Here is a 24,976-nt window from a genome sequence, read left to right on the forward strand (position 1 = left end):
GCTACAGACAGACACTTTCAGGCCTCTGGCAGTTGGTAATAAACTACAGAGAAATACCTTGTAATTCTTAGTTGCCTATACTTGGCAAAAAAGCCAACAGAAATCGTGAAAACATGACTGTCCTAATCGTAGCTCTGTTTCATTCGGATGATCATCCATAATGAAGCTAGGACCTTTTATAATTCAGTTCTGTATCCCTTTAGTCTGAATTCACACTTGAGTGGCCGCAGGCGGCTGGAACCATAGGCGTTAGTATCGAGCAGTGCAGTGTATTCTCCAATTCAACCCATGTTTACCTCAATGTTGGGCCAGCTACAATCGGCGTTTACCTCTGCTGGGCCAGCTACAATCTAAGTTTACCTCAATGTTGGGCCAGCTACAATCAACGTTTACCTCTGCTGGGCCAGCTACAATCTACGTTTACCTCAATGCTGGGCCAGCTACAATCAGTGTTTACCTCTGCTGGGCCAGCTACAATCAGTGTTTACCTCTGCTGGGCCAGCTACAATCAGTGTTTACTTCTGCTGGGCCAGCTACAATCAGTGTTTACCTCAATGTTGGGTCAGCTACAATCAACGTTTACCTCTGCTGGGCCAGCTGCAATCAACGTTTACCTCAATGCTGGGCCAGCTACAATCTACATTTACCTCAATGCTGGGCCAGCTACAATCTACGTTTACCTCTGCTGGGCCAGCTGCAATCAACGTTTACCTCAATGCTGGGACAGCGACAATCTATGTTTACCTCCATGGTGGGCCAGCTACAATCAACATTTACCTCAATGCTGGGCCAGCTACAATCAGTGTTTACCTCAATGTTGGGCCAGCTACAATCAACGTTTACCTCAATGCTGGGCCAGCTACAATCAACGTTTACCTCTGCTGGGCCAGCTGCAATCAACGTTTACCTCAATGCTGGGCCAGCTACAATCAACGTTTACCTCTGCTGGGCCAGCTGCAATCAACGTTTACCTCAATGCTGGGCCAGCTGCAATCAACGTTTACCTCAATGCTGGGCCAGCTGCAATCAATGTTTACCTCCATGCTGGGCCAGCTACAATCAGTGTTTACCTCTGCTGGGCCAGCTGCAATCAATGTTTACCTCAATGCTGGGCCAGCTACAATCAATGTTTACCTCAATGCTGGGCCAGCTACAATCAACGTTTACCTCTGCTGGGCCATCTACAATCAACGTTTACCTCTGCTGGGCCAGCTGCAATCAACGTTTACCTCTGCTGGGCCATCTGCAATCAACATTTACCTCCATGCTGGGGCAGCTACAATCAACGTTTACCTCTGCTGGGCCAGCTACAATCAACGTTTAGCTCAATGCTGGGCGGCTACAATCAACGTTTACCTCAATGCTGGGTGGCTACAATCAACGTTTACCTCAATGCTGGGTGGCTACAATCAACGTTTACCTCAATGCTGGGCCGGCTACAGTCAACGTTTACCTCAATGCTGGGCCACTTACAATCAACAGTTACCTCAATGCTGGGCCGGCTACCATCAACGTTTACCTCAGTGCTGGGCCAGCCACAATTTTACCTCAATGCTGGGCCAGCTACAATCCACGTTTACCTCAATGCTGGGCCAGCTACAATCCACGTTTACCTCAATGCTGGGCCAGCTACAATCAACATTTACCTCAATGCTGGGCCAGCTAAAATCAACGTTTACCAGGTCGTCTCTCGGCAAGAGACTCCCTTATTACCCGGCAGTCCACTGCCTTAGGTTCCCCTGCCCTGGTGCTCTGCACTCTCTACATCCACAGGGCTCTTCTCCTGGTCCTTGTATTTCCTTGCTGTGTTGATGCCAATGTTGTAACAAAGCTGAGTGGGATCAAACAGGCCAGCCATGAATGAACAGTTTCAACAGTTCTTCATTAGGGTATTTTATGGGTGAAAAGCAAATCCACTCCAAGAACGGGGACATTATAAATTAATCTGGATCTGGAGGTTCGTTGCCTAGGATTTTTCATGGCAAACTCCAGAATTAACATCCCTCAGACAGGTTCAAAAGTGTTTAAAGCAGAAGTTTAGTTTTTGTTAAGCCTGGTTCTAGTCTCTCCCCGATGCTAAACACAGCAAAACAAATGTGGTGAATAGGGTCGGGTTCATCCAGCTCATTACGAGAATGGCGGTGCAGGAAAAAATTTGCGGCAACAGAATTACTGCCACTTTTCCCGTTCCTCCATACTAGCAATATGACCCTTGAATGGGGACTTTTAAATCCTCCTTTCTGCTGAAAATCCGCAAAATTGGCAGAATTACTGTGGCAGTAATTCTGACGGCAATAATTCTGCCAAAAATGCCCCATATGGTCCAATAGACTCTGAAAATAAATGGGGAATAACTCCACCACGGCCACTTGTAATCCGGCAGTAATTCCGCTGGACCAAGTGGAGGTAATGGTAATTCCGTTGGCTGATATTCCAGCGGATTTACTGCTGGAATACCACCCAACTCGTAATGAGCCCGAAATCAAATGTCTCTGCAATTTACCAGCGACTCGAGTCCCTCCCTATCACACTCCCCCATTCAGCAAAGTTCAAGTCTCTGGTATTCCTAGTTTTCTTGCAGCATTTGTCAGACAACCTCCTATGGACTCTGAAGTTGAAGCTTGCTGGCTGATTCTGTAGTTGGTGTCAAGTTAGAGCTTGCCTTGAACCAAGACCTGGAGCCATAAAAGGGCAAGAGGCCACCTTATGCTGTCAGTGCGGCTTTTACTGGGCCTCTCGCTGTCTCCCTCTCAGAGTCCTAGTTCTTTAGCGACCTGGCTCAAGCTGCCTCTCCTCCGCCGTATTGCTGCAAGCTCAGGCCTTGTTGACCCCTTTCCTAGCATCACTCCCTCAAGCTATTCTGGTTCCTGGCTTACCTCTTTCACCACTACACTGCATACACGTTCCTCCCACCCCCACACACCCACATCCCATAAGTGTATGGTATGTGATTCCCTCACTTTCCTCCCCAACCCTTCTTTCCACATCCTCCTCCAGCTCTTCTCATCTTCAACTCTTCCTCAAGTATCTTTTCCTTAGGCACCTCCAGGGCCTCCTTTCCTCTCTTAGTACCTCTTCCTTGACTTCTCCCATCACTTTATCCAGGGCTACTCTGACTATCGCCCTTTGAACTCTTTTTCACCACCCGTTTAACTTCCCTCACCTCCTTCTCTTTCAATCCTCTCACCACTTACTGCTTAACTCCTTAGACCACCACTGCATTAGGCACTTGTACATTAGGTGTCCCCTTCACTTCCCAGCCTCCTGGGTATCTATCTCTCTCTCACTTGCAGCAAGTACTGGTCAATGGGCTGGCTTTTGCCGGGTGCGAGAAACAGCATCAGATGTCTCCTCGGATTCCAGACCTGCCTGTCTCAGCCCTGACAAGGCTTTACCGAGCCCCCAGCTTCACCGAGGGAAGCTGCTCTGTGCTCCTTTCCCCAGCCGTCACGCACGTGCGTGTTTGCACACTGTATTTGTTTTCTTTCTTCCGGCCTGAAAGGGACACCACGGGGATCAATGGGCCATGACGATCACTGCGGTCGGGGGGGTGGGGGGGGCTTAGATTCACTGTTAAAATCAGGATTTCTCCATGCTGGGCACACTATTGTTTTCCAAATGTGCCTCTTACACTTTCATAGGAAAAAAAGTAATTTCAAAACTCAAAAATGCTGCTTACGCTTGCATTCAGTAGTTTTTCTTTAGAATGTGTTTTTTTTGTTGTCTGACTGCCACACAAATTCCCTGTACTTTTTGTGCCCTTTTTTATGCATCTAACGGATTGGTTCACATTTAATTGCAGGTTTAGTCCAGATGTTGCCTGATTTCCTACACAAGCATTCTGTGCTCCCTTAACCAAGCCTTCAGGCATCCAGGCTGACAGTTTGTGGATATTGTGCGATGGTTGCATGTGGTACTGTGTGACTGTCTGGGTGCTCACAGGTGAGTCTGGTGCCGTTTGCCTGCCTCAATGCTCGCTCTCCGTATATGATGAACACGTCATCTATGGAGCCCACCCCCTCACCTCTGCAAGGTTAGAAGAAACGCAAGAGTGTACTGTGCATGACACCTGGTATCATCCCAATAACACATCGAAGGTATGAGAAACGTTATGCATTGAGACAACCGTATCGAATATATCCTCCAACTGATGCGGTAGACATGAGTCTGCAGACACCACTGGACATAGAAGAATTATAAATAAAGTCTGACATGAAGTGACGTCATGAAGGAGAGAAGATACATGGGCTCGCTAAACCTGATGTATGGATATCCAGAGAATGAAGATGTGACAAAGCAAACATATATGCGAATATGAAGAAATCCAAATACACTTACAAGATAAGTACCAAGAGATGCAGTAGATGCATATACACAGAAACGCAAGGTAGATGAGACAATGTAGAAGCTTGCTAAAGTAGGAAATATAACATGAGTAAAGCAGCCATGTTGAGAAAATGGACATCGGCACTGTATAATAGTACGCGAGAAGCCTCAAGGAGAAAGACCAAGGCTACAGAGCTGGCAGGTGCTGGAATACCAACTTGTGCAAGAACAAAGGATATGTGTTTGGCTCAGGATCAAGAATGCCGCAGCAAGAAGCAACTGCAAGGCACAAAAGGAGATGAAGAGGATAAGCTACATACGCAGGAGATATTTCTCTTAGATTAAGTAAATGAGTGAACATTTGCGAGTGCCAAGTATTGAAAAATCAAAGATGCAGAAAGCATATGCAAAATGGAGCAACCAAGTCTCCAGAGGCCAAGCAGAGTAATAGCACCTCATATAATTGAATCAAATAGCACTAAATAAAAGGACAGAATGGACAAAGTCATGGTCTCCTCGCACGTAGTGCAAGACCAGAAGAGAAGATGCCTAATTACGAAGTTAGCAATAACCTTGTAACACCAAATCTGGCGCCTGACTTCCTAGTGCCAAAGGGACATTACAAGTCCCAGCGGCGTGGGTAGTCAGGCTGTAGAGGAGCAGCTGCATACCTCTGCAGGAAACCCTGCCTCCTTCCTCCCATATGTTGGAGACATGAGACTGTGCCGCGTTTCACACAAGCCATTGTGCCAATACTGCAGCATGTGTTCAAAAGAAGATACCCATTGAGACAACCCTACCGAATGTATTCCCGAAGTAATGGCAACCTAAGGGAGGAACTCCCTGAAGGAATATGAGAGAGAGTAAAGAAAAGAAGCTAGTGACATCATAAAAAGTATGTACGATGTCCCGAGATACTGACTGAAGAGGATGTATAGATCCTAAAGAAACTAATGACAAAGTAAAGAATCAAGTGAACTTTTAAATACGAAAAAGAAGATTGCACATGCACAAGGTGCCGCAAAAAATCAACTGTTCAATAAATTTACAGATGCCGAAACGCAAGGTAGACTAAGTCATCATAGAATCTGGCTTTACGCAGTGAATAGAACGCAGGCAAAGCCACCATTATATAGAAGCTGGACATCGGTATCATGAATTTAGTAAGCCAGGACACATGAACCGGGAAAGGAAAACTGTGTCGCAGCAAGAATAAGCAAAATCGTGGAGCTGTAAGACGAGGCTGTCTGGCCTGGAGTCAAGACTGAAACAGCCATGGTCAGCTATCTATTCTGGAAATGAGCGAACATGCAGAGGATGAATCATCCCTTGTTAAGTTGCAAAGTTAAGGTGCAAATAAAGAACACAAAGAGTGCCAAGTTTAATTCATTTAAAGCATTTAAAACCTGCAAAATGGTCCAAATAGTGGTCTTCTGTCATGTGAGCCAAGGATGAAAATATAGTTCAAACTTGAGTGTCCCAGAATACGATAGTGAGTGCTCTCACTCCCGTGTATTCTAAAAGGCAAGGATACTTTGCTAGGCCAATTACAAAGACAATCTTCATGGCAGAAGCCATGGGCGATAAGAGATGCTGGGATAATTGGGAGGGGAGGTAGTGTCATTCCCCATATCCTTGCACTTGGGTCTGGGCTTACGTGCTTCTAAGCGAACCAAATGTTCCAGACGTGGCAACAATTATAGTAGTCCATATAACAAAGGACCTTATAGTTTGAAGAAGGTGAGAGAAGAAGTACACCGTATTTATAAATGAGAAATAAATAAGTGTGGGAAGGTGATCATGGTGTTTTATAATGTGTACTGTGTGACTAGTCTAAATGTTGTTTGTTGAAAAAAGTATCAAGGAGCGATAGAATTGTGAAGAGTTGAAAAGTTACAGTGATTAAAGATAAAGTGTAGCAAAACGAATCAAAAGAATAGATAGGTCATTGAAATTAGAGGATTGAACAGCAATTGATGGTGCTTGCTCATATTTGTTGTTTTACATTTAAAGTGGTGAGTTAAGGTAAAGGGTTTTATTTAACAATCTGGTAAGTATAGACAGTTAATTGAGACTTGTCATTATGGAGGACACTCCTCTCATGCACCTATGCAAGACACTGCAAAAACATGCGCCAAAGCTCAAACAGTACACTGCAGAATGGGTAAAGGACACAGCAGATAAAATGTTCATGCTGTGGCCACAAGGGGGCTCATTGTCAAAAGTAGTATTGCAACACATGACCACATCTTTTACACTGCATACACAGGAAAGACATTAGAGAAAAGATTAACAATTTTAGAACTTTGGATGATGTACCAAGAGGAAAGAGAAGACGCGCCACCTGAGGAGTGGATGCTTAATCAGCATAAGGGGGAAACCACCGAGCCCACAGCTCCCCTTACCTTGCCTTAAGCAAGAGTGTTGCTACGGAAGAGATAGGAGTGTATCCTTTAAAGTAATTGAAAGCAGCGACGGGGTATATTATTACGATATATATGAACCAGCCGCTTACAGTAGTGACGATAGTCCAGATGAGAATAAAAGAAAGGAAGATATTTGTAAATTCATACAAGACAAGGAAGAAAGAAGCAAACTGTTGAATTTGTCAACAGAAATAGACAGAGAAATGAAGGCTGATGAGGTAGCATTCGTACAAAACAAATGGATGGGAAGACAGATATTACTTAAGATAGATGGGAAAGGTTTCGTGGAAGTTAGGCAAAGAGAAGATAAGGACGAACAAGAGAGGAAGGATAAGGAACGAGAGAGGAGATTAAAAGAAGATGAGCAAAGAAGGAAAAACAGATCGACGAGAACAGATATATCCAGAGGAACAGGAGAAAGACAAAAAACGGGCAGAGGAACAAAGAAAGTACGACAATAGACAAAGAGTGGTAGACAAGAGAGATAGGAAGGAAAGAAAGAGAGAGGAGGACGAAGCACAATGATTAAGGGACAAAAGGTTACAGAGAAGAAGAGGAACAAAGAGAATGAGTAAGGAGGGAAGAACAAAGGCAGGAGGAAGATAAAGCAAGAAAAGATTTGAGAAAGCGAAGGGAAGTAGATGAAAAAATAGAACAAAAAAGAAGGCAGCGAGGTTCGGATACCAGTCTTATTTGGAAGGAACAAATGGGGCCGAGCCAAGAAATACAATGGGATAGAGTGGAAGAGATTCTCCCAATAAAGGAAGTAATGCCAGCAGCATCTAGAATAGTGCTAGAGGAAGAAAGAGATGATGCGGAAAGCATTGGAGAAAGGATCGATGAGGTCGATTAACAATTAAGACAAGCCAGCGAGTATGGTACTTAAGGGAACGTATCTCAATCACGAAGTGAGGAGGGGCACCTGTTTAATGATGAATGTCGAGCATTGTCTTTAAGCAGAATCAACCTAGACAAAGGTGCAGGGGATGATAGTCAGACTAGTTTGGGTCTGGAAATGTCAGACGAGGACAGAGAGTCGGGTCATGAAGCAGATAGAGAGGGTGCTTATGGCCCCCTGAGAAACCAACAGATGGATAAAGAAATAAGATGGTCAGATGTGGAACATCCTAATAAAGGAACGCCAGATCCCATAGCATATCCTGAGTGTCCCCGAGGATGATCACATAGTGAGAATGGAGAGTCTCTACCATATGTAAGCAGGTTATGGTCATTGCCGGCAAGAAAACAGACAGGGCCGATTATCCCTTACGATGGATAGACTAATAGTGGGATCCGACTATGGGGTGGAGTTCACGCAGTTCCCCTTGTTAGAGAATGGGGGAGCAAGACCAGAATACATTACATGGCCACAGATGGAGAAGGATAACTTAAGGTGCAAGATCCCTAGTTTGACTTTGGGGGCTCGGAAATGGATTTACGAATTAGAGAAATTGACAGGAGGAAATATGCTGCCCATGGGGGAACATAAAGGCTCTCCTGGCAGCCATTCTTGGAGAGAGGACTGATGACATATGGAGGAGAGTAGGATATTCATGTGTGACTGCACAAAACACAGTGCATGATGGAGCGCCATTTAATAATTGTAGGGCAGATGTTTGGAGGGCTCTCACGTTGCAATATCCTGACACATCGGATATGGGTGCAATTATCACACGTAAAATGAAAGAAGATGATGACCCTATTGCTTACATTCAAGATATTACGGAGAAATGGCAGCTTGAAACTCGCGAGCCATGGGAAAAGACAGAGACCTTGTTAGTTCACAATAGGTGTCATGATGCCTACCTCCAAGGAGCCAGACCAGGCCCATCTACCCCAGAGGCAGACATCATGTCCCTGAGGGAAGTCTCAGCAGCCCCAAATAGGGGCCCTTTGGCGCCAGGCTCATAAAAGATGACTTTGTGTAGAAAGGTGCTTGGTGTAAACTTACCTGATGCAGACCATGCTGCAACATCCAGGCCATCTAGAGGCCTGAATGGGACTACTTTATCTTTGGGGACTACTTAACCACACGGGTGTGGCCGGAGGAAGAATACATACCTGAGAGGAAGGATACATACCTGGAACTACTTTGAAGGCTATTTAAGCCACGCCCAAGCAGCAACTCACGCTTCGCGTTGTTCTGCATCTAGCAGCTGGACGCTCACCGTGTCTGCTCCTGCATCCTGACTTCTGCCACGCCCGCCAGCATCCTGGAACACCTGCAAAGGGAGAAGAGAATAGAAGAAAGAAGAGTCCTTACCTGCTAGATCCGCATCCCGAAGACATTTCGCCGACGAGCCTGAAAAGGAAGACATTCATTTTAAAAGCACATCGCATCGATCGCTGCAGCACCGCATTCCACTCACCTTTACTGGGCGCGTCCATGTTCATCAGCGACCATCTGGATCCGCAGCCACATTTCAGCGCCTAGGGAGAAAAAGACAAGAACAAAGGTGAGCTAGGGAAGAGAATAAGAAAACCTTAATTTTCCATCATAAGACTTACCCGTTGGGTCATTCCCACTTCATTTCGGGTCGGTGCCGCATCCTGGCATTCCGGACCCCGGCCCCTAAGGGGAAAAAAGAGACATCAGCGTTAGTGAGCGAATGCTCAGACATTACCTGAACGCTCATTAAAGACTTACCTGATATCTACTGGAACTGCACCTCTCACTTCGGGTCGGTGCCATATCTCCGGCATTTCCGAACCCCGGCCCCTATGGGGAAAAAAGACACAAGGATTAGTGCATTAATGCAAGGACACTAAAGGAACCTCTCATCAAACAACTCACCTGAGTTTCCTTCGTCGGTTCCATTGCTCATCTCGGAATCTTTGTTCTGCACCTGAAATAGAGACAACGGACAATTATTATTGTGGGCTCATACTTATAAACCTAATTCTCACAGTATTTTACCGGGAAGGTCAAGCAAACTTGAACTCTGTACAATCCAAGATCCAGTGAAGTAACTGGATTACAACGCGCCCCTGCATCAGAAGCAGGATGGAGAGCTCGTCCTTTCAGACCCTAAGGTGAGACTTCACAGGGAATCGCAGAAGGGTTTCGTGGAGGGTGAGAAGGGAGTGGAGGCTTACACATTATCCCGCAGATTGTTAATACTCCCTTTTCACACACAGAAGGATATTTCTGCGAGCCAGACAAGCCAGATTAGAGGGTCCGGTCCTGTCCATCTTCCGAGTCCTGCGCTTCACCATAGAAGAGGCAACAGCACTCCAAACCAGGCCTGCGCCTCCGTGGGAGTCAGGTGAGCGTAACAATAGGTTTGCCATTGAAGGGGCGGTGTTGACAAGTGGAGAAGGATTGGGAATGCAGGAAGCAATAGGTGCATCACAGGCAAATAATTCACGCCCAATGGACCAATGTGGGTATGGGTTTACGCCCAGAGTCAGAGGTATGGGTTATAGTGGAAGAGGAGGCAAATTTCAGAATAACAAATTTCAGAATAACAAATTTCAGAATAACAAATTTCAGGTGGGTTTCAAAACACACAGAACGAGAACCAGAGCGCTCTGAGAGGATATAACCAAGGGGGGTTTACCAGAAGGTTCCCCAGTATGTTGGAATTGTGGAATGACGGGACATATTGCACGCGTATGTGGGAGCCGACGGAGTGAACAAAACAGCCAGTTTATCCACTGCCATACAGCACACAGACCAGAGAGGGATTTGGCCAAGATCACACATCTTATTAGACACAAGCACCGCAGACACAAGAACCGCAAGTACAGCAGGTGCCACAGCAGGGACCAGCACAAATTAATCCACCCCAGGTGCAGTCGCAACAAGCCCCTATGCAGACACAGCGGAATGCAGCTACAGGACAAATGCTTACACCTAGAATAGGAGGTGCCACTGTAGTAGGAGAAAATCCTTTCACAGGGACGGGGATGAGCTTGTACCCGCAATAGGATAGCTCACGGTGTGTCATGAGGTGTTCAGTACTATCTGTGACATCAGACACCCAGGCGAAACCAAGGTTTGATGTGACGATAGGAGGCAAATCTTTCTCTTTTCTTGTAGACACTGGGGCAACTCGTTCATGTATATGGGAAGAAAAATACAAGGCATTGCCATTAATGCTTAAGGGTTCTCTGCAGCTACAAGCCGAGTTCCTTTTACTGGTAAATTACTGGTCTACATAGGAGAATGTGACATGTCCACCCCGTTGTAATATTCACAACAGGCACCAGTTTACATTTTAGGAAGAGATTTAATGATGAAACTTAATATGACCATTTCATTTACTGATCAAAGAATAGTGTGCTCCACACCATGAATACACTATTTAAATGTGGGAGAATGTATACCGGTGTTCACAGGGCAAGTGGCTCTGCGAGGCGTTTCAGTAGATCCAGAGATTTCTCTATATGGAGTATGCATTTTGCTGACATGGCTACCTGGTCTGGTAGGAAAGATTGTGAGGATACCTGATGAGTTTTTATTTAGACCACAAACACCTATGGATGAGGAAGGTGGGCATATTATTCCTATAGAGTTGGAAGCAGCTATAGTATGAAGGGAGTTGACAATGCTCGAAGGGATAGACGATGAGAGGAGACCATGAAGAACAGTGATAGCTCTTGAGGGAGGGATACGGACTGACTGACATTACAGATGATATGTTCAGCGAAGAACGAAGCAATGATGAAGTGGTGTTCTTCATGAGCATTACATACTGGATAAGGATAGAAAAAAGGGAAGTCCCACAAAAAAATGTGGTAATGCGTCAACGACCAGCATTTTTTCAGGAGGATCTTGAAAAGGTGCTGAGTGCCCTATGGACCACAGGCCCCTATGACGTAGGTTTATTGAAGGGGATACGGGAGGTTAAGATAAAGCTCAAGTCAGGAGCAATTTTCCCCGTGAGCAAAACAGTACCCCATGTCTCGACAAGCTGATGAAGGTATACTTCAGACTATTTCAGCACTGATGAATTTAGTTATCATGCAATACAGTGGTGTATCCGATTAAAAAAATCTCATGGGTGGACATGGGGATTTATCCAGGATTTGAGACCTCTTAACCAGATTGTAGATGCTGAGTTTCCTTTAGTTCCTAATCCTGTATAATATTGTGCATTGTGCAAGTGGAAGCTCAATATTTTACGCTGACCGGTTTGGAAAATATGTTTTTCTCGATCCCGTTGCATAAGGACCCCCAAGACTTGACTTCATTTACGTTTCACCAAAAAAGACTAAAACATACTCATTTGCCTCAAGGGTATTGTGAGTCCCCATCGATCTTTAACAGAGTCCTACAGATGGATCTAGGCAATATTGATCTTACGAGTGTGGTGATGCAGTACGTAGATGACCTATAGATTTGTAGTAAAACAGAGGATGAGTGTATGCAAGATTCTGTCCAATTGATTACTATTTTAGCAGACAAAGGATATAAGGTGGACAAGGAGAAATTACAGTATTGTCATGAGAAAGTGTTGTACATAGGTCAGTTAATTTCACATGAAGGAAAGAAAATGGCACCTGAGAGAGCTGAGGCAATCATGAAAACACCAAAAACAAACACAGTGAGACAGATGCAACAGTTTCTGGGTTTGTGCAATGACATTCGAGCTTGGGTATTTGATTACAGCACATACAGAAAGCCCCACCTGCAAGCATTAAAGAAAGCACAAGTTGGTAAGACAAAAATAGAATGGACCGAAGAAATGGAGGAAGGATTTGAGGAGTTAAAAAGAGCAATTTGTACAGCCCCAGATTTTTGGGATTTCCAATTATGGCGAGGAATTTTATTTGTTTTCACACACAAATGGGACAGTCATGACAGCAGTACTTACACAAAGAACCACATTAGGGTATACATCTATGGCATTTTACAGTAGGATTTTAGTCCCAGTTATGAGAGGACACTTCCCTTGCAAATGATTTGGAATTGAGAAGTTTTGGCATGGGCTGTTCTATGGCCCTTTACGTGGAGCATGCCTTGTTTGCCATTTTAGAGAAACCCTAGGACACATTGAAATCCCAAAGAGCTTGAGCTTTTGAGATATTGATTTCTAACCCAACAAATAAAATAGTAAGATGTAAAATAGTGAACCCAGCCACATTCATAGCTGAGCCAGTAGAAGAAGGTGATCATGTTCACGACTGTGCCAATTATGTTGAATTTTATGATATATCCTGTTTGAAAGAGAATGCTTTGGAGGGAGGGGAGATTCTTTTTATTGATGGTTCTCTGAAAAATGACCAAATTGCAAGTTGTGTTCCAGGAAGAGGCACAGGATAATAAAAGTTGGGATCTGGGTTGGCCAAGCCAAATAGACCTAAAAGAGGCAGAACGGGGGGTGGTTAAGTCAAGCAAACCACAGTGTAGCAGATGCCAGGCTTGGGCAAAGGCTACAGTAAATGGCACAGTAGAAGCATGGGCCCAAAGGCTAGCAGGAGTCAAGCCTTGATGGAAGAAGCTGTAGAAAAGTCTGCTGAGGGTTCTATGCCAAATACTGATGGTAACTGCAAAGCCACCAACACCACCTGAAGTCGTTTGCAACTTTAAGTACCCAGATCGGGGGAGTGGTGCCAAGTAAGGGGAGACTTCCTTCCCAGAGATGCACAGGTAAGGTACAGAAAGAATCCTTGGGGTAAGAGGTGTATGATACATTTTTTAGCCAGGTAAGCATTGCCAGGGCTACAATATCCAGGATAATAGACAGATGACGCAGCAGCATTGCTGTTTGACTATAGACAAAGGAGTATATTAGGGGCATATTAAACACACCTGAGACTCCATGATCTGAAGGACACTGTCCCTGGAGTGGATACCCGATGAGTTTGGGACTTACAACTTGGATTGGACCCGGGACATTTGGTCCTCACAGAATAGGTGCTCACTTTATTTAGTTAAGTTCCATGTGCTGACTCTTTTTCCTATAGAAGCCTCCCTATTCTGTTTTGTTGTCTCTTTCCTAGAATCCTTAGGAGATTATCACCCTCCCCAGTCTATAGGAGTCATGAGGTGTACAGCAGCTGTCATAGGAACTTAGAATTTCCTGGTAGGCTTGGGCAAGAGGGGAATCCTAATCTACTGAGCCAAGGGATCGTCCATACCCACTCCTAGCCACTGGAGCTCTTATTACAGCTGCCTAGCGGTTAGGAGATAATCGTTTGTCATCATAGAGGTTCAACCTTGCCAAGAAGGCCCATTCTGTTTGATGAATCCCTTGCTCCTGCTAACCTTTCCCCATGTTCATCTCAGAATAAGCCTATTTTCTTCTCCTGCATATGTGTGCGCGTGCTCGTCTCTCCCTCATCTTGGCATGTTCGGAATGGTACTGATCAGGAGATGGCCCTTATGTACCACTTGGAGCCAGAGAACTGGAGCATAAGGGGCAGGTGTCATAGGGACTGCAATGATGTATTTTCGAGGGATCTATTGTGCTCTGCATAGGGCTGGGGTGAACAAGGTCAGCCGTGGGTGTAAATGGTTTTAGAGATCTAGGATCTTAAACAGGAGCTAGGGGTGGAAATATGAACATCTGTGAGCCTCTTTATAGACAAGTCCAGGAAGCTTTATTATACACAAGTGGCACAAGGAAGGAGAACATCCTGAGAACCTTGGATAGAAAGAGGCCAGAGAGACTGCAAACTCGAGTGCAGATGTATTGGAAGGTCCATCTTAAGTCCGGTGTAAATAAGAGGTCCTCGGGCCATTAAACCCATACTTGTTTGTATTCTACTCTCAGCAGACTATCCGTGTTTTTGGCAGCGTTTTTCATGAGCTAAACAGGTCTACGTACATAACGCAGAGATCAAAGTTCTCCACAAAGTTCCCAGCAGGAGGCAGTGGGGAGATGGGAGCAGGGCATAAGGGAGTGCTAGCAGCTGCCTGGATGCTCCTAGGGCAGTGGTATTTAAAACGTTTTAGTATGGTCTATGTGCCGAAACTATTGCATTAGAATACAGATATTTATTTATTTAATTGTTTTTTATAGCACGCCTAACGCCATAACCGGAGTTCAGTTTCTAAGCGCGGATCCGCAGTTCGAACCTCTGTTGCTCTCTGTGGTCTTGCTACCAAGACCAGCACGTTTCCCCTGTGCTATTCTCCGTTCTCGATGGGGATAAATGGCATATGAGGAGGGACACAATGCTAGTAGGTGTTGTTTGGCTATTTGCCCACCCATTGACTGCCCATGGCCATGCTAATCCCTATTGCCATTCCCACCCTGTCCCTCGCCACCCAACACCTCATGTTATGTCACGGCAGATGCGTGCTGCAGTGGCTTTCCTAATAGTACCAGACTCAGCAGATCATGTCACGGCATTTCCGCACCCTGCTTTGCAGTATAGGAGAATGGCCATTGCTGTGCATTTCAGAATATCTCTGCATTGCATGCCACGATGCTACCAGGGGTGAGTGTCACGTAATAATTGCTGCTATGCGCAGTGCACAATTGATTGGCATTTGTTTGCGGGCCCTTCACTATGCAGTGGTGGCATGACTCAACAGTTCAACATCCGGTAGGTGATGGGTAGCCATGTGGTGATTGGAAAACCTGGTTCCAATGCCTGTTGCCCCACTAGCACCTTCTGTGGTTCTCTGCATAGCTAAACAAACAAAAGGAAGGTCAACTCGAGGGTGTCACTGCTTATACACTCAACAATCCCTAGTTAGGTGTCACTGCTTATATCCTCATCAATCCCTAGGTAGGTGTCACTGCCTATATCCTCACCAATCCCTAGGTAAACCTTTTGTTATGAAGTTGCCAGGATGTTATTCTTCGCTCTTAACAAATGTCTTCTGCATTTTTTGTTATATTTCACTACTTTTTAATTCTTATATATAGACACATATGATTTAAAGTTCACAATTTGGAGCCATTTTTCCAAGCTTTCCTGTGCCGAGAACCCCCACCTTCCCTAGTTGCGGGGGCTGGGCTTGCTGGTTACGTTCTCTCTCATGGTGTAATATGGGGCCACTTTGAAAGACCTTTCCAGAGCCACTTCTTGTTCCCAGTCCACTCTTGCCCATAGACACAGCGATGACCATTGAACTGAGCTCCGGAATGAATTCCTCGAACTCTGATTGGTCTGTCCCAGTGCAGGCCACGCATTGCATTCTGCTTTCTGGCCCTCTGTGGACTCTTTTACCCTACTTGTGACAACAGTTAAAGATCTTGGTGTAAAGATCGCTGCTTCTCTATCAATGGATGATATGATAGTTTATCTATATAGCGCCTATATGCAATGTGATTCAAAGCGCTTCAAAGATGGCCAAGTCAGCTCAGTCTTGCAAATCGGTCAAACTAAACGTTTGGGTAAAGTTCCCCCTTTTTTGCCCGGCCACCTCCGTGCCCCTGTTGTTGCCTCTGCGTTTCTTGCACACTTGGACTACTGCAATTCACTCCATCTGGCTCATCCAGTCTATCTGCTCCACCACCTTCAAGTCCTACAAAACTCTGCAGCGAGAGTGGCTTCTGGTGCCACTTACCATGAGCATATCTCTCCCATCGTTCAAGGATTGCATTGGCTCCCTGTCACTGGCAGAATCAAATTTGAAACACTGTACGTTGTTCACCATGCCTTCTATGGCAGAGGAGATGAATATTGCAGGACAAATGTCATCCTTATGTCCCGCCTAGACTTCTTAGTTCGGTTATTGATTTCTCTATCCAGGTTCCTTGGTTCCGCCACTTCAGATTTGGCGGCCGCACATTTTGAATTGCAACTGCCTCTCTGGAATACACTGCCATACTCTATCTGCTCAATTGATGACCATCTTCTGTTCTGTCAGTTGAAAACATTTCTTTTTTTTAAAATGTTCTGGCAATTTCCTGCAATGTTTTCCCTCCTTAGCGCCATGATTCGTTCGAGTGACCGATACACTTTACAAATAATTTAAACATAACAAAACATATAGTCCCTCGAAACTTATTTTCTTATTTGAACTGCATAGCAACAAGACTTGAACACCTCAAAATGCTGGTTGAGCGCTTCAGCGGGCCCAGCTTATCTACTTCTGCTTAGTGTTTTGTTTTTGTTATTTTAAATGAAATGTGAACTTGTATTTTTTTACTTTTACCCCAACCGCCTGCCAATGTGATATCACATTAACGTGTGTGTGTGTCTGTGTGTTAAAATGCTCAACCCATAGGACAAACACCTTATGGCCAGCTTAAATCCTCACCAAACTTTGCAAAAAAGGTTTATGGCCACCTCTGCATGACTATGCAGGGTTTGGTGTGGTTTCGTCAAGGGGAGGCAAAGTTATACAGGGGGTCCCAAAACTTTTGAAACCCTCATAGACATAATGGAAAACAAATTTTGCTCATGCCTACAGCCCAAACTGCTGGGCGGATTTGCACCAAACCTGTGCGAGGAGTGGCAGTTTGCTCCCGAAAGTGTGATTTTGCAAATCTAGTGTAAATCTGTCCAGTCGTTTTTTTTACAATGACCAAAAGTTAGGGAAAAAGAATTTGTGATAGCTGTGTCCCGTCCACAGACTCACTTCCTGATTCATTGTCTGCGGACATCTCTGGGCCAATCAGAGAGCTGTTTGATGTTCACAGACATCGTAGGTGCACACTGAGTGATCAGTTGAAAACATGAGGTGTGTCAAAACTTGAAACGGACGCCAAGTTAGGTTTGCAAACTGCGCCCTTAGTCCGCGAACATTGCGGTAAAAAGATATTTTAAAACCCATTACGCTTGTCAAAATAATTAAACAATGTCTGTGGAGGGGCGATGAGGATGGGATATGGCCATAAAATGCCACTAAATGTGGGTTTTTTTATCACTGATGTCCGCGAACATCACAGATGTTCAGTGACATTCCTATGATGTTTGCAAACTTGCCAAAAAGTTCAAGGACATCCATGCATATATCTGCATTATAGGGTCAGTGAAAAGCAGTTTGTTTTTGGGTGGCATATAACCTAGGCGCCACTTAATAAAACTGCTTGAAATTTTGCAAATCATTTTAGACCCACCCCAGCTGGTTCTGCAAAGCCTAGTAATTAGAGGGTGGGGTCCCAAAATGTTTTTAACAGCTTATATATTTGGTGCTGTTTGATGGATCTGTGTGCAAGTTTGCAAAATGATTTTAGACCCAACTTTGAATGTTTTTGCAAAGTTTGGTCGGATTGTATCATGAGGGGGCAAAATTAGGGGGGTGAAGAATCTGAGGACTTTCTCACTTCTTTCCTCAACATATCCTCCTCCCAGGTGGCCAGGGAAAGGCAGTCACTATCTGATCCGGACCCTGGAGGTGGATATGCGATGGAGGATTACCTCAGTGGAACAGACTTGGGGAGTGGGGATGAGGTACCTTTTGGGTGAGACACAGTATATCCCATTTCCTTTTTCTAATGAGTCTAATATCCCCCAGGCTTTTGTAGGTTATTACCAGTCCCTTCCCTATCTTTTACATAAATCATCTCCCAGTAAACACCAGTCATGTACTTGGGTTTGAAGAAGATACACACCAGAACCAGACATACTTTCTTTATTGATTCTCACTCACACGAACACCACTTTGGTACTGGGACGAGGAATATGCAACAAAGACTAACAGAACTAACCATGTGCAGTCTAGCTGCTGAGTACCTAATCAAGCTGGCAGGATATTTAAAGGCCAGTACTGGAAGAAGAAGAGGTACATGAGCGAGAGAGCAGCTATGTGGAAGCGAAACCCAGAGAAATCTAGAGAAACCGAAGAGGCATACAGAGCAAGCACAGCAACAAGCAAGGTGGAAAGTAGGCCGGCGCGAGAAAACTCTGCAGAGGAAAGCTAGTTATTCCCTCTGAACCAGAGAGGCATCTGGAGAGGCTGGGTAGGGACCGAAGGGGCACCGGAGAACGAACAGCATCTGAGAAGGGGCTGGCGGAGTCACAGAGGAAGTGAAGTGCATCAGCTGTACTGGCGAGCAAGAGATAAGCTGTAAACAAATCTGTGGGAGGACCAGCAGGACAGACAATGATCTTGGAGACATGGACCATGCTGCAGCCCCAAACCATATGTCAGAAACGCCAAGCAACACCATTGAGGTGAGTCTGTCCAGGAGCACTGGGAGCCCTGGGGAGGACGGGTTTCAGTGGGAAATTTGCCACAAACGAAAGATGATAAAAGAAAGAGACTGCATTTATGTGAAGTCCCCTACTTAAGTCTATTTGGGGGAAATACAGAATAAATACAACAGCAAATTAATGAACTGTGATAAAATCAGAGGAAACGTTGATACTAGAGAAGTGAATTGGTTGTGAACTAACATGAAAAGTAATGCTAACAAACAAAGCCAAATAAGCAGGCATAAGTGAATGATTGTCATGAACGTAGTCAAGAGTCAAGAAGATATTATTGCATTTTACTGAAAGAAATAAATGGTTGAGAAAAGAAAGCCTTTATGCAAGAGAAACATGGCAATGGGCGCCAGATGCTTTGATCAAAAAACCTGAAACAGACAGTATGTTTCCTAGCAGGAGAGTGTACTAGAAAGCCTGTGTTAGTATTTACAAGTGAAAACTAACAAGCAAGTGAATGGTGACAAAAAAGCAAGAATAGAGCTTCAATGGCACTTGAAAGGATAATATGTCAAGCCTCACTGTGAAGCTGAAACTATGGCAAGATACCTATGAAACAGGTTTGTTGGTTGCGTGACCTGTAATGGGTAGATCATATGGTACAACAACTGTTCCTAGACCAAATACTCTCACCTAAGGAAAAGCCACTTTGTGATTAAATAAAGGAAAACCGGTGTGAACTAAAATTGAGGAATTGTGAGATCACTCATTATAGCAGCCATATTTTTCCTGGAGCTTAGAGCTCGGACTAACCTGCTTAACCTTCTCCAATCTACACATTTTGCCCGTCCCCTCTTTTGTCTCCCTACAGGTCAGTTTGATAAGATGAAATCTCCCTTTGAGTGGGACATAGTGGCAAGGGGTCTGGTTGCCATGGCAATTGAAGGTTTTGTGGGCTTTTTCATCACCATCATGTGTCAATACAACTTCCTCCGGAAACCACAGTGAGTACAGGGATACTTCTAGCACTGGCTATTCTGAGTAGTATGTAACGCTGCTTGTAATTGGAGGTGCTAACTGTGAATAACTGGGTTGTGATACTTAGCGCTGCCTGCAAGTACCTTCGGGACTCATATTGAGAGGGTAGTTTTACACTTTACTGCTCATGACTCAGTCTAGCAGAAAGATATTCGCAATGCTGCCTTTGGGTGATCGCTGATACCTTTTGATACCTGTGAATATTGCTTAGCAACTTTTTTGAGTGAGTACTGTGGATGGGGATGTTCCTCTGGCTGAAGATAAGGAAGTATGGGATACAGGACATATGTACTCCTGCTTTACACTGATAGCCGGACCAAAACACAAACAGGTAGTGCTAATAAGCAAGCGGCTTTAGACTCTTAACCTAGGGTCTTCAACTTGTGGCTTTCCAGATGTTTGTGACTACAACTCGCAGCAGTCCTAGCCAGCATGGCCAATTGTGGGGGATCATTTGAATCGTAGTGCAAAACATCTTGTGAGCCATAGATTACAGACCCCAGCTCTAAATGTACTCTGGTCTGTTCTGGCTGGCATTAACTTGAGCAACAGACCATTCAACGTTTCCATATAGCCTTAATCTGAGCACACATCCTTCAGAGAGTTCCAAGGCCGTTACGGTGATAATCCTCATAGTTGCTGATCCCCCATTGTTGTTATCCACAGGCGGCTTCCTGTTTCATCCAAACCCATCGAGGATGACGACGTGGATGTTGCCTGTGAGCGACAGCGTGTGCTGCGGGGGGGTGCTGACAATGACATGCTGAAGATTGAAAACCTGACCAAGGTACTGGTTGTGAACCACACGGCAGCAGCATGTTCAGCTAAGCTTTAGGTTATCTTAATCTGTGCACTTGTAATACTTGTATGGACTTCTCTATGTAGTTACACATTATTTTCTCTCAGTTTGTCTTCTGAACATGTGAGTTCTGCACACGTGAAAATCAAAGTATTGCCTATATTGTATTCCTCAGTAACCTGTATGTCTTGGCCAAAGTAGGCTCTAGGCCAAAGAGCCATTTGGACTCTAATTACACTTTGTAGTCAGACTTCCTATTATCTAAGTCTCAGACGTCACTAATTTCCAAAAGAATTCCATATTCTTGGGTAACTTTTATAAACTGGTCTTTCATGCTCTACAACAAAGGATTGCAACCTTTGGCTCTCCAGGCGTTTTGGATTACAACTCCCATCAGGCCAATCCAGCACAGTAAATGATTAGGGACCATGGGAGTCATAGTCCAAAATATCTAATGAGCCACATGCTGCAGAGCACTGCTGTATAAGGTGACTCTTGGTCTAGGATTCCTTTATTCATCAAGTCACACTTAATCCTAGCCCTTGTTGTATTTATAGGGGCAGCTGCAGTACCCTGAAAGCATGTGCACATACAACTTTCAAGTTGTCAGGGGGAGGGTTGGGAGGCTTTTCTGTCATCAGTCGAGGAGATGGTTACTTGGTCTCATTACCTTTGCGCTAAATCCTACATACCCTCTGGACATAAATGGCCTCCATTACAGACTGTTATGGTGATGGTCTCCTACAATTCTAATTCCCGGTAATCTCCTGAAAAGGATTCTGTAGAACTTTCACAGCCCCCAATATGCGCAGAATGATTGGACTTTAAGTGAGGAAATGAAAGAAATATATAGTGGGCGAAACATGGTGGAGATTTGGCTTCCTCGCAACTATTCAATGTTCTCTTCAGCAGCACAAGAGTATTTGCCTTATTGTCTGACCCAGCTGGTTGGGAATTGCATTGTAGTCAGGCTTATAAGGCATATCCAGAAAGTCTGCTGTTGCTTTGAGACTTTGCTTGGTGGTCTGCTTGCTATGTCCCTCCACACTTTGAGGTATGACGGCATACCTATCAATGCTTTTTCAGTCTGTGGCTTGGTTTTCTGAGGTTGCTTCCTTTTTTTCACTCCAAGAGGAGAATTTTCTCTTTTTGTTGTTGTTTATTTTTAACTTTGTTACCCTTTTCAATTGGGCATTCAAAATATTTGCACTAGTCTGCTGCATGCAGCTATCTTTAAGGGACACAGTAGTTGTGCCAGACACTTCTCCACAGCACATCTGCAGCAAGCATGTTTTGTGCCTTAGGAAACTTTCTTCTAGTGATACTCTGTTGTGGGTTGGCAACATTTGCAGGAAGGTGCCCCTCGAAGCAGTGTTATGTGATTTACTGTATGATGGTAACTCCTACCACAGGCAGAGTCCTGCAGCGATGTGAATCTGGAGCACCATGGCCATATCTAAATCTCAAAGTCCAATGCCTACTTCCTCAAGCCCTATCAGCCTTCTGAAGCCTTTATAGCTTTTAAGCCTGTGACAAATTGAGGGAAACTTCCCTTCTCATCAAGGGGGAGCCCCCCACGCTGTGTGGCTAGGGAGGTGAGCCCTCTCTGCAACAACCTCCTGAGGAGTCAAGGCAAGAGGGACCTCACCAGGAGAGACTCCCCTTTGAGGACAAGGACTCCCTTTCCTGTGAGGAACGTCCTTCACCAATGAACATAATGGCATGCATGGGACTACCAAACCTTGTCAAGTATCCAGACTGGCCCGAAGAAGAGGCTGGGGCATGCTATTCTTCAGGAGAAAGTGAAAATATCTCTTTGAGGAAAATAACCAATTCACTGAGATGAGTGAATTGAAAGGAGAACACTCTTCATGTAGAGGAGAGCGAGGACGAAGAGGGAGAGAAAGCAGTATGTCTCCAAGCTGGGGAGGTTCCCTACTGAAGTGAGCCTGGGAAGAGGCAGAGCCATCGCGGGATACATAACCCACAAATTTCAAACTTGCTGGGAAACCAGAAAAGCAACACTGACTGGTCAGCGTACCCGAGAGCATGAGAGGCGATGAATTGGTGGTTGCGTGGCCCTGAGAGAACCACAGTGGGCAGCTAGTGTAATACAACTTTTCTAATGTGAAAGAAGAATGATCTGAACTGAAAAAGAGAGTTGCCAAAGAAGAGAACATATACTAAGAAGATAAGTGCTGGAAGCACAGAACGGGAAAGGGAGTCCTTCTCATGCCTTTATTTTGCTAGGATGGTGATAGGGTCAGGTCGTAGTCATTTTGAACGGTGGACAGATTCTTTTTGAACATTGAGAAAAACACAAATGACAAGAACCTTAGTTATTCTTTAGGTAGGGACCACCCCATAGCCACACGGTGTTAGCTACGCCTTTCTGACTTTTATTTAATAAATTTGATTTAAAATGTCCTCAAAGAGTCCATGTCCTTCGTATGACCTGTCACAGTCCCTTCAAGTCAAGAATTAAGCCTACTAGTAGTTGGTCAAATACACTCAAGTTCCATTGAAACCTACATCTGCAGCTATTGCTCGCCATGACAAATCCAAATAGGCTTCCCTATTTTGTCACGGGGGGTCCGTTTTTCTTTCCATTAAAGAACATTCTGAACCCATCAATGGCAGATGTTCATCCCGTTAAAACTGGAGGAGTCAAATTACGCAGGTCATGTCTGTCTTCTGAGTAAGCAAAGATGATTTCCCTCTTGCTTTGTTTTTCCCTTCCGAGCCTCCTTCCCCGCATCTTCACCCAAATGTCAGAGCTTCGAGCTAGAATGACTTCATGAATTCGAAAGTGCCTCCATCTTCATGCCATAGAGCTGACCCAGAAACACCAGAAGTGGTCAAGGGTTCCCGGCCCACATGCTCTAATCTCCAAGAAGAATATGCTCCTAAGACCCTTTGTGGCTGTTGAAGGTTCCCGTGACTTTAGTGACTTTGGTAACTTGGGCTCAGATTTGGAGGCATGGCAGCTGGGCGACTGGATATGCTCATTGGATGCTCACTTTTTCTGCACTGGCTGGATACACAACCACAAGCACACAAACTCAGACACACTCGCTCCCTCGCCCCCCACTCGTACACCAGTGGCCGAATAGCATGGGAGCGGTTGTTAGCGGTGCTCCTCTACTTTAAAAAAAAATGTTTTACTGTTCCTATACTTTTATTTGAAAAAGAAACCGTTCTGGAATGGTTTAGTTTTAAAATAAAAGTGTAGGAAGAAGTTGAAACTTGCACTTCAGTGCGCTGCACTGAACATCCCCTTAAACAGGTGTATTTGTTTCTGGATTTGGATTGCGCATGCAAGGGGGTTTGGCGATGGGGTTTGTGGGGAGCAGGGGCAGACGAGCAGGGAACAAAGTTCAACTACTTTTTTGCATGCACTTCCTCCATTGGCAGGTACACACTGACCCTCATCTTCCCCCGCCCCCTCCCCTCCATGCAAACATTACCGCACAACAGACAAACACACACACTTGCTTTCCACACCCGCGACTTTGGTCTTCCGGCCCAGCCCTGCCATGCCTGCCAGCACCTTCGTGCACTTGTGTGCAGCGAGGTGCTGAATGGTCACTTTAGAAAGACTTCTCCGAGCAGACCTTTTTTATATTTGGTATGGTCAAAGACATTTTCACCTCATACCAATGAATGCAGAGCACTTCTCTCAGTTTATCCAATCACACACAGCTCAGTCTGGTGGTTCTGAAGTTTCTTGAGCTCCTCGCCATTTGCATTCATGTTATTTCTCGCAAGGTTGGTTCCAGTTCAGAACCCGTGACACTGCACTAATCTCATACCTCAGAGTCCCAATTCAAGACGATCTTGATTCCTCCAAAGGCATCTTGGTACCCTCAAGGGTGGTATCGGGAGAGCAGCTTTCTGACAGGGGCTTCCTTCCATCCCTCGTTCATCTGATTTGTCACCATCACTCACTAGGGCTGCCCATTGTTTGTTTGTTTGTTTTATTTGCTTGTATAGCGCACCAAACCCTTGGTATCTGGGCGCATTTCTTAGGTACATGGTTACAGAAAATGTTACATAGTACAGTATAAGATACAATGAAAAACATGATAGGTACACATTTTACAAGTATATACTTGGTAGGGAGGTAAACAAAATATACAGGTGCACGTTCATAGTATAGCTTAAGATGAAAATTTCAGCTGTCCAAGGCTCCCAGTGATCATATCAATCCTAGGCTTTGGACAAGGTCAGGAGGGTCGCTGGGTCTAGAGTAGTCACGGTAGCTAAAGGTATTGTTCAGTTTGAAAGTGAGAGGAGCCCGGATTTTATTTTATTCTGAAATGAAAGGAACACTAGGTCAGTTCTTAGTGCCGGTGGAAGAGTGTTCCAGGTCTTAGCCGCGAGTACCGGA

The 24,976-nt window shown here is 44.9% G+C and overlaps 1 protein-coding gene across 2 annotated transcripts in view; it reads left to right on the top strand.

Moving 5' to 3' along the window:
• Positions 1 to 24,976, top strand: part of ABCA2 (ATP binding cassette subfamily A member 2) — a 1,079,583-nt gene that overhangs the window by 975,911 nt on the left and 78,696 nt on the right. For both annotated transcript variants that reach the window (XM_069609742.1, XM_069609743.1), the window contains exons 39-40: positions 19,621 to 19,753; positions 20,454 to 20,574. In XM_069609742.1, the coding sequence (XP_069465843.1) occupies positions 19,621 to 19,753; positions 20,454 to 20,574 (254 nt within the window). The remainder of the gene's footprint in view (positions 1 to 19,620; positions 19,754 to 20,453; positions 20,575 to 24,976) is intronic.

The sequence above is a fragment of the Ambystoma mexicanum genome, chromosome 8, assembly GCF_040938575.1.
Source record: "Ambystoma mexicanum isolate Mex_15411 chromosome 8, UKY_AmexF1_1, whole genome shotgun sequence".
Lineage (NCBI taxonomy): Eukaryota > Metazoa > Chordata > Amphibia > Caudata > Ambystomatidae > Ambystoma > Ambystoma mexicanum.